Below are 16,136 nucleotides of genomic sequence, written 5' to 3' on the forward strand. Positions count from 1 at the left end.
TTTAAAAAAGTCAGTAGATGGAACCATATCATCTTTATATTTTACAGCATGATATAATTATGAACACTAATTATGAATTTAAAATTCAAAAAGATGAGAGGAATAATGTGGTGTTTTAGGAGAGGTTATAATGATATTGATCCTCTTTGACGGTGTCTTCTATTGCAGCTCCACAATTTTCTAAATCAATGAAGATTAATTAATTTGATCACATCAAAATGGCAGAACCATACTAGTGAATAATTTACATGCCTTCTCTGTTTTGGCTTGTGTCTGCAACTCAAACACTTGGTAGATAAATAATCATTACTATCAGCTTCTGAGTGAGGGGTAAGAGAAATGTGAGGAGAATTATAGCAAATTTTAAATGAGAACCAAACACTTATGCATGAGAAAGCTACAGAAAACCTAGATCTGTTATATGAAAGCTTAAGTGACCATTCATATAACAGATGGTTAAATACAGGCTTATGGGCGGGTACAATCAATGACAAAGCCAAGTGTATACAATATAGGTCTTAGTAAATAAATGCATGTAAAGGGTCCCTAAACTTACAACAGTTATGAATTTTTAGTATTTAATTTTTTTAATGTGTAAAGTGACAAAATACCAGAGAAGTTGAATTTTATTACTAAGTCATAGTTTAACAACAAAGCATACATATTTTATGCAAACATGAATTCCTTTGCAATGTCTAATTTCATTTAAATTGAAATCTTAATTTTTTGTTATGGTTTTCTTTTATATCCTTATCTCCTATAGACAGATAGTTGTTTGGCTGTTAAAAAGACATTTCATGGTGAGCACTAGTGTTCACTCCTGCAATCCTAGCTACTCAGTAGGCGAGATCTGAGGATGGCAGTTTGAAGGCAGCCTGAACAGGAAAGTGTAAGACTCTTTATCTCCAATTAACCACTTAAAAACCAGAAGTGGATCTGTGTCTCAAAGAAGTAGAGTGCTAGCCATGAGCAAAAAAGCTCAGGAACAGTGCTTACATCCTGAATTCAAACTCAAGATGATAGTAACTAAATAACTAAATACATAAAATTTCATATCTTCTTATTAACTGGGATTTTTAAAGGTTTTTTATTTTTACTACTTCTTTTTATTAATTTGGTCCCAGAATATCAGTTCTGAGAGTAGGTACAGGATAAATGTATAATTAATTAAACTGTGAATATATTATTAGTGAAGAAATGACACATATTTAAATACAAAACAACACATAAGGAAATTCAATTTAGTAAAGCAAAATTATTGATTGGATCCTAAAGTTTCTAGGCCAAGCATAGATCATGGAGCTGTATTAGTGATTCTGGAATTTCACCATTCATTAGATTCACTATGTACATCACGGGTAATACTGAATACTTTGTATTCCTAACATGTTTACAGATTAATTGATGCTGTTTCTTTGGATAGCAATTCCAAATACATGCTTAATTCCTATTTTATTACACTTCTAATATGAATTTTTTTAATGAAAAATACTTGTGAGCAAACAAAACTTTTATTTTGCTTTGATTTGTAAGTAAGCTTAAAATATATTCAACAATATTCACACTTTAAATCCAGTGTATTTCCATTATTTTGAACTTTTTAGACTAAGGATACTTATATTTATGAGCATATTATATTTTTACTAATCTAGCAATCTATGCTTTAGTTTAATTTAGAACCATTTATAAAATTTCAAATTGAGGCAAAGAAAATCTTCAGTGTTAGGAAGAAGTGAAACATTAATTATATAGGACCAAAGTGGGGAAATACTTTTTGTAATTTATTTTATTGTCCTTTATTTAAAAAATGACCTGGTTACAGTGATATGAATATTTTTATTTTGTTATATTTCAAGATGAAGAGAATTATTTTTGTTTCATAGCTGCAATAGTAAACAAGACACCTTTTGTTTTTGATGTTATACCAGCTTATATCTCCAGTGTAATTACTATAATTTTCTCATTTTAACAATGTACCAGAGAAAAATAATAAATCAATAACCAGTATCCCTTCCCTAAGAAAATTAGCACCTGCTTTAATGTATTCTGATTAATTGAAAAAAAATTACACACACACACACACACACACACATATTTGTTGGTCATGGAGTTTGAACTCAGGGCCTTGGTGCTCTTCAGCCCAAGGACAGTGCTCTACCACTTGAGCCACAGCACCACTTCCAGTTTTCTGTTTTTTTGTTTTGTTTTGTTTTATTTTTAAATTGGAGATAAAAGTCTCGCAGACTTTGCTGACCGGACTGGCTTTGAACTGTAATCTTCAGATCTCAGCCTCCTGAGTTTCTAGAATTACAGGTGTGAGCCAACAGTGCCAGGCTCTGCTTAATTTAAAGAACAAATGAGAGATTATGAATTGGATAGGTACTCTTGTTATGACTCAAGTTTTTGGAATTATGGTAGCAGAACTTGAGGACATAAATATGCTTGTGCATACAGATTTTTTTTGCATACAGATTTTTGAATAACATTCAAACTTTCTTACTATCTTAAAATATATGATACTTTCATCATAATTTGATTTTTTAGTTATTATCGCATGGCAATAACACAAATTTCACACATAATTAACATTTTTGTCTAGACTTACTCAATTCTATGTTCAAGTAAAATTGACCTTTAATACCAATTTTAAAGATAGATTAACTTTTGTTTTCATATCTTATAGGAATGGGTAGAAAGGTATGAGGAAGGAGAATGTGTTTCATAATTCAAATATTAAAATATTAATCACCAACTGCATTGTATTAAAATGATATTACAAATTTATCAAAATTCCTAGAGTATCTTAGTAGCTGGCTTTCTTCCTCAAATTTGTTTTCAAAATTTTCAGCATTTGAATGAGATTTTCACCCATCCTGGTCATTCTGAGAACTACAATTTTCACTTAAAGTTCTTGAAAATATTCAATTATGTAATTATAGACATTCAAAATGCATTTAGAACAATTAGTCATACCCATAGATTATGAATATTGATTAACTATAGCAGTAATAGTAAAGTAATCCAAATAATAAATATTTTTATGATTATAAATACTATTTTTGCTCTATATATTCATATATAATAATCATTGCTATTATAATTATGTTATGATGTGCACATAGGATTTCACATGGTAAAGTACTGTAAAATATATATTAATGTAGTAATTCAAGCACAAAATCAAAAAGTTTTGATGACATTCTAACAGACAAATCAATTGATATTGAAAATTTGAATGTCATAAAGCTGTAAGTAAAATTTATTATTATTATTATTATTAAGTAGTTGTACAAAGGAGTTGCCAGTTAACAAGGTAGTTTATGAACATAATACATTTTGATCAACATCAGTCTTGAAGCATTCCCGCCTGCATCGCCATATCCACACCTTCCCTCTCTCTTCTTAATTTTATAGGATATATGTTGGATTCTTGTCTGCATTTTCCCCATCTTGTGCTCTTAATTGGTCTAGCACGTTCCCCTTGATGCACCCTACCCCTTTTGAGAAACCATTTTCTGGTTTTATTTTGCTGAACTTCGATTTTAGCTTTTTAAGGAATTATACATTCTGAGATCTCTCTTTGTTTAATCTATCATTTTGATAATTTATAAATTATACACCTTTTCATATTCTGGTTTGCTTACTTCAATGTGTGTGTGTGAGTGTGTGTGTGTGTGTGTGTGTGTGTGTGTGTGTGTGTGTGAATCTCAACACTTGTTAGAGAAATCCTTACTTAAAATAACAATTATCTTACAAAGTAAAATTGTACCCCAAAGCAACAGTAACTATTATATGCATTTTTCTTGGTTCTAAGTAGCAATACCTGGTGGTTGAACTTAATCCATTGTATTTCCATCATCTAAATACCTCTCTTGAGAGTTTTAAAAAGATTTAAAAATGAGTCTGCTAGGTACAACTGAAATGCTGGCTTATGCTACGAGAGTAATATGAGTTATAGATGTTTTCCTTATTTAATATTACAGTACAAACTGACTTATTTCTTTTTAAAATTTCTTCTCTTTTCATCTTTTTGGTTTGTAAATTTACCATTTTTCAAATTATGATGTATGATTTTTAATATAAATAATATGTACAACACAAACATTGTAAATAAAAGCATTCTCACTAGATTTAAATTTTCTGACATATACAGTAAATTTTTAGGACTAAAACCTCATTATCTATTTATTTAAATCAAGCCATCATTCACTCTGTTCAGGAAATAATTCTTATAGTGTCAAAGAGCCACAGAAATATGACTGACTCTGTTTGACACACTGAAATTATTGTTTAATATTTTTTAATCAAAACAAAAGCTAAATCTTGTTGCTCAAATGAAACAAAAAAACCTGACTGCTGTCAAGTTTATTTTGCCATTTGAAATCTGTGATTAGTTTCTGATGTTTAGCACATCAATCACTATTTCTTTAATAGAATGAATGACATAATTTCATTGTGGTTTTCCATATTTAATGTATATTATGACAATTTACAGTTTTAGTATTTCATATATATCTGCACCTGTATATCTCTATAGGTATATATATTTCTTATTGTATTATTTTATAATTTTCCTAAATCCATTATCAAAGATTTTTTCTTTTTCTTTCTTTCATTGGCCCTGTAAGATGTATATTTCACATACATCAGTAATAATCCATAACCCAAATATTTTCTAACCATGATCCCTGTGCTAGATAGTCTGTTAGTCTTTGGGGTTATAGATTTGATTGCTTGTTTTTCCGTTGTTAGATGTTCTGAACAACACATTTTTATGTATATTCTATAAAATTGAAAAATAAAGAAAATGATCAATTAAATAAACAAAGAACTTAACTGACATCTTCTGTGGCATGTATTTCATAATTCACTCCATAAATAGTTGTTGAAGTCACAAATTATGCTACATAGTAAAACTGTATTTAAGTCCCAGAGTAGCTCTAACCCTTTAAGCCACAGAATGTAAAAGTGAATTGTGTACTTATAGTTAATGTCAATATGTTTCTGATGTTCTGACTACAGAAAACTGCATTGAAATATACAGAGAAAAGCATTAAGATGTACTTTAGGAGCTGGGTGCTGGTGGCTCACGCCTGTAATCCTAGCTACTCAGGAGGCTGAGATCTGAGGATCCCCGTTCATAGCCAGCGCGGGCAGGAAAGTCCGTGAGACTCTTATCTTCAATTAACCACCAGAAAACTGGAAGAGTCCCTGTGGCTCAAGTGGTAGAGTACTTGCCTTGAGCTGAAGAGCTTAGAGATAGCGCCCAGGCCCAGAATTCAAGCCCCACGATGGACCAAAAATTAGAAATAAAAATAAATAAAAAGTAAATAAATGAAAATAAAAATAAATAGAAACCAACTCCAAGGGATTTTTTGTATTGTTTGCAGTTATTTAATTTTTTTTCTTTCTTTCTTACCTTTTGGTTTATTCCCTATTGTCACTGTTTATTTATTTCTATCCCTTTGTCTTGCAGATATGTTTATCCGATTTTGGTAAGGAAAGGAGAAATCATAGAATCGGTGGGACTAAGGACAAACCAACTCAACAGTGATATGATATTCAACATTTAGTATGATACTAACTAGACAATATATTGGAAATGAACTTGACAATTTGTGGGGGAGGGAGACTGGGGGAAAAATGGGAGAAAATGAGGGAGGAAGGGAGTAACACTTCAAAAAGAGAAGAAATGTACTTCTTCCATTACTTATGTAACTGTAACCCACTGTACAGCTGTACATCACCTTTACAATAAAACAAATTAAAATGAAATCTGAGGATCATGGTTTTAAAATTCACCTTTACAGAGAAATCCAAGAGACTCTTTTTCCAGGTAACCACCAGCACAATGTTGAAAGTGGAAATACATGTAGCTTCAATAGTGGAGTATTGTCTTAATTAAGAAAAAAAATAAGAAAAGAATAAAAACTGCAAACATGAGACCTAGATTTCAAGTTTTAGTAGTGACATTAAAAGAATAAAAGTTGAATTTTTCTTTCTTTTCTTATTGTTTTCTTGGATATTTTATTACCTTCAAGTAGTTGTTCAAAGAAGTTGCCATTCACTAAACAATTCATGAATGCAGTGCAACTTGATTAATGTCACCTTAGTCAACATTCTCACCAATTCTTCCACCTCACTCCTTTATATTTATGTAATCCTGACAGGAAATATTTTAAAGTAATCACCATACTAAAATTCTAGGTCTTTTTTGTCAGATTAATAGCAATGGATATTTGATGCCAAAGAAATTAAAATAATAAAACCTAGCTTAAAATCCATGATTGTTCTGATGTGGCAACTCATTTTTGAATGAATTAGAGATCAAGGAGAGTAAATTCTCCTCACCTTTGAGAAGAATGATTTATGTGGATATGTACAAGAGACAATCAAATAAAAACACTACAGTATATTAAATGACCTTGAAGAAAGTGACCTATTCTTAAACATGAGAGAGAAACTTAAAATTACAAAACTTAGAGGAAAAAAAATGAGAAAACTCAGAAAATTTAGTGTGCAAGGTTACTTTCTACTCTGTCAATACTAAATCAGTTAAAGTAATTTCTAATTTATCAGAAAAGTCTCAGGTCTGTATTATATGCAAGGTTGCTTAGTGTAGTTACATAGTAACTGAAAGTAAGCAGCCTTCTAGTTTGGAATAATTCTCTCAAATACTTTACTGTTTGGTTTTATTTTATTTTAAGCTCTATTGTATATATATTTTTGAAGTTGAAAAATATTAAATTATTTTGAAATTTCATTTAATTTGTTGAGAGTAATGTGTTGATCTAGATGGAGTCTTTGTCCCCTTACTCATTAAACTCTGCTGGAGCTATTTTTGCTGATCTATGCTGCATATGTTCAATTTTAGACCATATTCATGTATTCTGGTTTCTACATTCAAACAGTCTCCTTGGGGAGAAATGTAGCTTTTCGTAGCAACCTATAATGCTGACTCAGTTCTCCTTCAATTCATGAGTTGGAATATTACATACATTCATGCAGATTTAGAAGGTCATCCAGAGCTGCATTTTGTAGCATTCGATTTTGATGTTCTGATGTTTGGGAAAATTCTACTTTGATTTCTCTGCCTGTCTGAGTCTGAATTTCTTTTTTTTTTTTTTTTTTTTTTTTTAATTTTATTTTATTTTATTTGAGAACATACTGTACAGAGGGGTTACAATTACATGGGCAGAATAATGCATACATTTCTTACCGAGCATTGCATCCTCCTCCTTTGTTTACCCTTCACCTCCCTTCCCAGCCTCCCCCCTCCCTCCCACCCAATCATACCCCCCCTCCTCCCCCCCCCACCGACATTGTAAAGCTGGTTTTGACATGACATTTTGTACTTCTCATTGTTGCAACAGGTCCACCTGAATCCTTAAACGACTTGTTTGTCCCCGTCTCCTCCACATGTTATACTGACATCAAATATAGTGAAAGCAGGGGTTACACTGTGGGGGAGGGACATACAAAGCAACAAAGAAATAATCTTATAAATGCATTAGAAACACATGCATGAAAGAAACAAAAACATTAAAATACATATTTGAGGTTTTGTTTTCCTAACATCACATTATCTGACTTTTTCCGCTTGACTCATACCTATACTAGATATTGCAAATAAGGGAAACCATGGGACCTATGTTTCTTTGGGCCTGGCTTACTTCACTTAATATAATTTTTCCCAAGCCTTTCCATTTCCTAACAAATGGGGAAATGTCATTCTTTCTGATGGAGGCATAGAATTCCATTGTGTATATATACCACATCTTCTTGATCCATTCATCTACTGAGGGGCATCTGGGTTGGTTCCATGTCTTAGCTATGGTAAATAATGCTGCAATAAACATAGTTGTGCTGGTAGCTTTAGTGTGGCCTTGTTTGTGATCATTTGGGTAAATGCCCAAAAGTGGGATTGCTGGGTCGTTGGGGAGCTCTATGTGGAGTCTGAGTCTGAATTTCTTAAACACAAGTTGAGAAATTACCATATTTGGGAAGTAGTAATTTGAAAACTTGAAAAAAGCAAGCATATGGTGTAGCAAAGTATTAATTACAAATATTTACAGGAAATTTTGTAAAGTCTAATGAAAATAAACATCTTTTTATATAAATATGGTAGATGACAGAAAATATTAAAAATGGTAATAAATTCTAGAATTTTTTCTAGGATGTGCCATGAACACAGGAACATCTTCTGGAAACAAATTTATATGCTTTCTTACATAACAATAATGAATAGATTTTTAGTATGTTTACAAAACATTCAAAATGTTGCCTAGAAATGGTACTAATAATTGGATTTTCTTTCTCAGAAAAGAAAAAAAATCAATTAATAGAATATTTGCCAAACATACTTGCTGGTGTTATATAATTATATATGTTTCTCAACTAATTCCAATTTGGTTGTGACTCATGATCTTTCTGACATGAACTTTCACTTTTAGTTGCTAGTATTTTTATTTGAAATGTTTCTGTTATGCTTAAGAGACTGGCCTATAATTTTCCTCCTTGAAACATATTTTCAAGTTTTATTATCAGTGTCATATTCCACTTCATAAATAAGGTAGAGGATATGTTATCTTTTTATATTTAGCAACATCTAAAGAATTCTACTTGTTACTTTTCACTGAATTCATTCTGAAGGGTAGGTAGATCTACATTCATCATGTAATATATTGTAAAAAGGACATTTGGCATATAAAGACATAAATTTATAAGAAGCAAAGTAAAGTTTCTTGAGTAATGACAAAATCAGAATCATCAACATACCCATCACCCCAAACATTTATCAGTTATTCATGGTAAAGCATTCAAAGTAGTCTTTTCTAAAGATTTTATGTGTGGTTATTTGCTGCAATCTCACCCTCCACTGCAGGAAAACACTAGAATGTATTGTTCCAACTTCACATTCTACACATTGACCAAAATGTCCTAGTCCTCATTGCCCTCTCTCCTCCCTCTCCTCTGCTAACCAGCATTCTACTTTCTACTTTCTATGAGACTGACTTGTTTTGATTCTTTTTTTTTCAGCCTAGACAAAAAAATAATAATAGAGAGCTTTTACTTTTCCGTAAACATAAAATGTAATAAAACAGGATCTACAATTTTTTTCCCATTATATTTGAAAATAAAACCACAGCCATTGCAGTGGATGCAAAGATATGTGAGGCAGAAATTATTCAAAGAAGGACATGCTACTGTACAGGCTGGGGGTACTGGTACTTGCCTTTAGCTTCTTGAAGGATCGTGTCAGCTGAACAGAAGTTTCCTCATTTGTACTCTTCTGAGCTGCTCCCTCTCCCTGCTACCAATGCTTGATTTAGACACTGAGATATGTTTGTTTGTGTAGGATAATTCTGAATATGATTCTCATTCCTGTTGTCCTTATATAACTGACAGTCTTTAAGGTAATATTATATAATAATGTCTTGTCAATCCTACATCGTCCTTCTTCTTTGTCCTTTTCTTTCCTAATGATTTGTCTCTCCAATCATCCCCATCATTCCCAATTACATCATTCTTTGTCTTATTCATTTTGGCTTATTTTTCATAAGATGTATATAATTATTTCTATGTGTTCTATCCACTACCATTAGATTCACCTTTATTGCTAGCCCAGCATGGGATGATCCACTTATAAAATAACATCTTATCATCTGGGGTTACTCAAACCAGCAACTTTTACTAATTGGAATTCTCAGAATGCAGATCTGAAACCAATTTTAGCGTCATGATATCTTTAGTATCATGATGTCTTGCCTCTTTACTGGAGGCAGGACTTGTTTAGATTCTCCCTACAAGTAAGATCACTCAGTGTACACTTCTGAATTTGGGTAGTATAACTTTGCATAATGTTTTACAAGTATATTCATTCTGCCACAAATGTCAGGATTTCATATCTTTTATAACTAAATAGTTCTCTTCTTTGTCCAGATAGGTTTTCTTCAGCACATTTTAACATTTCAGTGTTAATTATAGAATATGAATGCTAACGATTTGTGATTTCTGTGACATTTTTAGGTTTACCAATTTAATATACCAAAAACACAATCAATTTTTAAATCAATCCTAAATCAAGGAAATAGAAGGTTTTAAATTATCTTTATTGTTCCCTAGAAGAAATATTTTAAACCAATGCTTATTTTTCACTTGTTTCATTGGATTTGCATATAAAGGGAGGCATGATAACTTTCTAAAAATTTCTGACAAATGTGATTATCAGTCTCAGATCTTACTGGCATTCTGTAAACATATATATTGTCTTGTATATGTGGTTTACAGGTTGTCTTCAACTAGCCATTCATTGGCCCCTCAAAGTGATTTGGACTCCAATAGTTCTGAAGAGTTCTATCAAGCAGTTCACCATGCAGAGCAAACATTTAGGAAGATGGAAAGTTATTTGAAGCAGCAACAGCTTTGTGATGTCATTCTTATTGTTGGGAATCGAAAGATCCCTGCACACAGGTAACGTCCTTTGTCATAAGAGGAAACACTCATTCGTATGTTTAAGATAATAGATGTGTATGCTGAAGGCAGATATTTCTGATCATAGTAGTAAGAGTCTCCATTGCTAGCAGATCTTTGCTGTGCTATTATTTATCTTTTGGGAAAACTTACTACATCATTTTCAATGGTGAACTACTTTTATGAAATTAAGAAAATTATATATTGTAACAATCACAATCTCTTATAGTTCTTATTCGTAAATTTGGATTATAATATATATAATTTCAAAATGTACCTAAAAATTCATACTAACGTCTTTATGTTCATTAAAATTAATGTAAGCCCTAACTGATATATTTCTGATATAATTCTAGCTGTTTAGGAAGTAAAGATCTGAGGATTGAGGTTATTAGCTTTTCATCAAGTAGATCAAAAGCCAGAAATGGAGGCATAGAGCAAAAGATAGAGTGCCAGCTTAAGTGAAGCAAAATGCATGATACCAGTATTGGCCCTCACACACAGAAAACAGTAAATATACGGCAACATTTTTCAGGCCCAACATATATGACATTTAATACTCTAGGGCTGGGAAGATGGCTCAGTGGTAGAGCGCTTGCCTTGAATGCATGAGGCCTTGGGTTCAATTCCTCAGCAGCACATAAGCAGGAAAAGGAGGAAGTGGTGCTGTGGTAGAGCACTAGCCTTGAGATAAAGAGCTGAGGGACAATGACTAGGCCCAGAGTTCAAGCCCCATAACCCCCTCCCCAAGAAAAAAAAAACTAATAAAATGTTTCCAGGGGATCTGATTCTCAGATCTTAGACTGTAATCCTAACTACTCAGGAGTCTAAGAGCTGAGAATCAGATAATGGTTCAAAGTCTGGCAGACAAAACTGAGAAATTCTAATCTACAAAACCAGAAAAATCCCAGAATTATAGCTGTGGCTGAAGTGATAGAGTGCCACCCTGAAGAAAAATCCAAGCAAGAGTGAAAGTCCTTGAGTTCAAGCCCAAGTATACACACACACACACACACACACACACACACACACACACACAAGCAGTATAAGTTCAAGCCCAAGTACCAACACACACACACACACACACACACACACACACACACACACACACACATTTATACTCATTCCACAGAAAGAACTTTTTATAATGTTCTTTTAAATGCATCACTATCAAGCAATTGGTTAAGGGTAAAAGTAATAATTAAACAATCTATTTTTATAACACTTTACTATCTTAAACAAAGTAAAAAGAAATAATCTGTATGAGTAACTTAGATACTAATACCCAGGAGTAGGTATATAGTATGACTTATTTGTGCCAATGAAAAGTGTGTTTGCAGAAGTATCTTTGAATAGAGAGAATTACCCTATTATTTTTCTATTTTATTACATCTAATCATTCCTCTCTCACTCAATTTAATAATTTGTACCTCAGAAAACCATTGGATTAGAGAAGGTAAATTTTGTTTTATTTCATTTTTTCCCAACTTGTGGATATCCTTTTAATTTTGTGATAATACTTATTATTTATTTTAGTAGTATTTAGAGCAACATGCTTTGTACAATTTAAAACAAACATTTCTTAAGCATACCCTACCTATTATCAATCTCATCCATGTATGTAATGCCTAATCATGAAATATGATGATTTTCTTCATAAATTTTTCAGTATATGAAAGGAATTATGAACAGTCCATATAGCAATTAAGAGCATTGTTATAGTTACAAACAATTATAAACAAATATATGGTCTGCTTTCAAGTGTAACAATAATTTTAAATAGCAATTTCACATCAATTCACTTGGAAAGAGACAGTTCCTGTTAGGCCAAATGTAGTTTAGGGGCAAATTAGAGCTTGAACAGTTCCTTAAGTATTCTGAAAGATTTTCTGAGAAATTATGTTTGAAATTAATCTAGTAAAAAAGTAATGCTGCCAATTTAGAGGGTAATGATATTATGAGAATATAAAGAATTTTTATTTAAATATGTGGTTGCAAGAAGTATAGGAATATAGACTTTTCTATAGACATTTTATATTGGAAATAAGAGATTAAACCATGAATATGGCTCAAAGATGATATAAATGACTTGGAAAACCAGTAGGGAAATGTGGATCTGAAATACAATGTGTAGTTAGAAGCTAATATAACTTCTTGATGAGAAAGAATAACAAAAATAAACCTAATAATAATGATCATTGTTATTATTCCACAAAAATTAATTCTCATGGTCTTAATATGTTCTTAGTCCAGTTTGACTTATTTTGTGCATGTCTTAAAGGAAAGAGAAACCCATATTTTCTCCACTGTTTTCTTAAAGAGTTATAAAAGAAGAATTAAAAATTTTACCCAAAATATCTGCTCCATAATTGATGTGCATGGGATTCAAACCCAGGCAATCTGAGTAAGAAGGTAATCTTTCTGACAACCTCAGGAGACTATACCACTATTTTTATGATATGATATATACTTTAAAAATGCACAAAAGATAGTTATTATAAAAACTAATGATAGATGAAGGGGTTCTAGTTAATTTAGACATGAAACTAAAGTGATATGAATGTAAAAGATGAACTGAAAAAATCTTGAAGATGAGTTAAAAGAGGTTCCCTATTAATACTCACTTAAGTCTGGAATTGATTTATTTATAGAATGTCCGTAGAAGAAAGAAATATAGACTAGGCACAGGAAGCAACAAAAATTCTGTTAAGTGAACTAAGTCAGGCTCAGAGAGACAAAGGTGACATGCTTTCTCTCATATGTGTAATCTACAATTAATTTAAAACTATAAGTAAATATTTTGGGTAGTATGCAAGTATATAAAAATGTGTCAGCTGAACTATATCAGATTAAGGTGAAAATTTAAACAGTACAATTCCTCAGTAAGGCAAAACCATAGTTCAACTAAAGTAAACACTAGGAAACAGGTACTTGAAAGATGTTGAAGGGGTGGTAGAATGATAAAAAAGAAGAAAGGGGTATGAAGAAGAAGGGGGGTAAAAATTTCAATGTATGTCTTACAAAATGAATTAGAATTAGGGAAGAACTGGTTTGGGAGGGATGGATGAAAATGTTGAGAGGGATAACACTGATAAAGATACATGTTACTCATAGAGCTTGGTTGAATGACAACTCCTTTGAACAATGTGTGTGTGTGTGTGTGTGTGTGTGTGTGTGTGTGTGTGTGTGTGTGTGTGTGTGTGTGTGTGTAGACCAACCTCCCCAGAAGTTCTGAGGCATGGCAAGCTGCTTGTAATCACATACTCTAGTAGGGACCAGCCCATTGATCCTTGTGCCATCCACCATCACTATTGGATCTACCCACAGATCTAGAGGGAGAGTGATTTTGAGGCTGGAGTCTCAAGGGAAAAGAAACAGAAGCATAATAACTATCAGGAAAAGAGGACACAGCTATTGTTTGGCCAAATGCAATTTGCAGAAAGAACAATTAATTATTGTTAGGATTTCACATCAGTGCTCTGGAGAATGGCTGTAGTTCACAAAGGACAACACTAAATAAATATATCCTATTCCAGGAGCAGTTTCTGAAAATATTCTGGATACAAGTTACATTTAAGTCACCATAACAATAATTATTAAGTTAGTACTGAAAAATGATTCTTCAAAACCCAATGTTAAGGCACAGTTTAGAGGCCTGTGAAATCCACATGGTAATGAAAGAGTCAAAGCAGAGAAGTGGAAAAAGTCACTGAATCAGGCAGTAGATAAGAATGTCTGCACCACTTTCTAAAAAATAGATTTAAAGAAGTAGGAGGTGAAAAATGTCAAACACTGTCATAAATTGAAGTGGAACTTTAAAAACGTTAATAGATTTCTGAGGTTATAAATTGGTAGTGACCTTAATAAGAGATTTTCTATAGAAGTTGTGTTCATATACTTATTCATGCAGTATTTGCTCTTGCTTCTCTTGCACTAATAGAAGTTAAATATGTGCATGTAAAAATATCAATTTCTGTTACACACTAAACCCCTCCTCTCAAATCTAATTCAAATCTTATGCATCACTAAAATGCAACACACAATTTCTGCCAATAATATTACTGACTTAATGGTATTTTATATTACAGTGGTAAGGAAATTTTATTTAATGATTACATTAAAATTGAATACTGTAGGGCATAAATTAACATATATTATATATATATATGTATACATACACTACACAATGTGACACTCTTGATTGCGTGAATTCAAGTAAGTGAAATTTATGTTATATTCCTACTTATTCCTGTGAAAAATATATGACCCCCAATTTATGACAATAGAATCTGTATTATACAACATTACATGCAGTGCTTTTGCTGAAACATATTATTTGATATTTATTTATTTATTTAGTATAAAACAAATATGTGTGAAGTAAGTTTTTTGTTCTTTTTTTAGTTTGGTATGTGTTGAGGCAATGTTATTTTTATGTAGCTGCATTAAAGCTTGAATTGAAATTAGGTATTACTTAAGGACTAAGAAATTTAATACTAAAATGTTATCCTAACTACTAGTCATAATAAAATATTTAAAAGCATAAGTCCCATAATGGATTTCAAAAATATCTAAAGAAAGCTTTCACTGAAGAGAAGGAATGTCTCTTTTTATTTCAATTAAATTTAAATTGCATAACTTGTATTTTATATAAAACAAAACACACAATAGAAAAATATGTAGAATAAATAATTTTAAAACTAGCCCTGACTAAAATTAATTAAAATTCAATAACAGTATTCTATATTGATTTTCCTTCTTTTTTATCACATAATTTTGTTAAAGTAAAAATTACATTCAGTATTTACACTTGCTTTGCTTTTAAATGTGGGTTTCATACTTAGTTCTTTTGACAAGCCATTGTCAGTCTTGAATACTTCCACTTTCTGAAACAGTGTTGCCTGCAGTTGTTGTTTTTCTCTACTTTTTCCTGCTCCAGCTCTGTCATCTGATTATTTTCACCAACCTACCCACTATTCATGTATAAAATCACATATGCACACAATTATATTTTCATCCTGTACCAAACAAAAAATATTTCTGTATTTCTAAATTCAGCAATTGTAAAGAATAGTCATTAATTACCATGAACTTCATAAAAATCTAATTTTCTTGTTAATAAGATGTAGTAAACACTTGATATTTTAAAATTCATACAGCAACTTAAGATGTCTAAGGCACACAGGAAACATTAAACTGCATTAAAGTAACACTGAATAAATAAAATAAATAAAAAATGTAATAATTGAACAAAAAACTAAATATACTAGCAATAATGTAAACATAGAAGTACTTATGAACAAAATTACCTAAATGTGAATAATTCTCCCTTCTTTGCTTCTTATTTTCAGGGGAAGGAGAAATAATGTCACACAACTGAATTTTATACTATATGAAAAAAGCTATAGAATTTAGATCATGGTCAAGAATAAGTTATGTCAATAGAAACCAACTTAAAGATGATTCATGTTCAAGTGTTCAGAAAAGGGCATAAATAGAACTATATTCAGTTATATAAATATTTATAGAAAAGCTAGATAGGTTAAGTAGTACAGTAGAGACTATCAACAGATTTGGCAAAAGTCAAGTAACTACAAGAATGTATCAGAAGAAAATTTGAATCTAAAATAAATATCGCACAACAACCAGAGAAGCATTTTTAA

At 31.5% G+C, this 16,136-nt stretch overlaps 1 protein-coding gene across 1 annotated transcript in view; it reads left to right on the top strand.

Annotated features, from left to right (window-relative positions):
* Positions 1-16,136, top strand: part of Klhl1 (kelch like family member 1) — a 251,010-nt gene that overhangs the window by 68,771 nt on the left and 166,103 nt on the right. The window contains exon 2 of the mRNA XM_042685460.1: positions 10,291-10,473. Coding sequence (XP_042541394.1) covers positions 10,291-10,473 — 183 coding nt within the window. The remainder of the gene's footprint in view (positions 1-10,290; positions 10,474-16,136) is intronic.

Source organism: Dipodomys spectabilis, unplaced genomic scaffold, assembly GCF_019054845.1.
Source record: "Dipodomys spectabilis isolate Male_0828 unplaced genomic scaffold, ASM1905484v1 ptg000095l, whole genome shotgun sequence".
Classification (NCBI taxonomy): Eukaryota; Metazoa; Chordata; class Mammalia; order Rodentia; family Heteromyidae; genus Dipodomys; species Dipodomys spectabilis.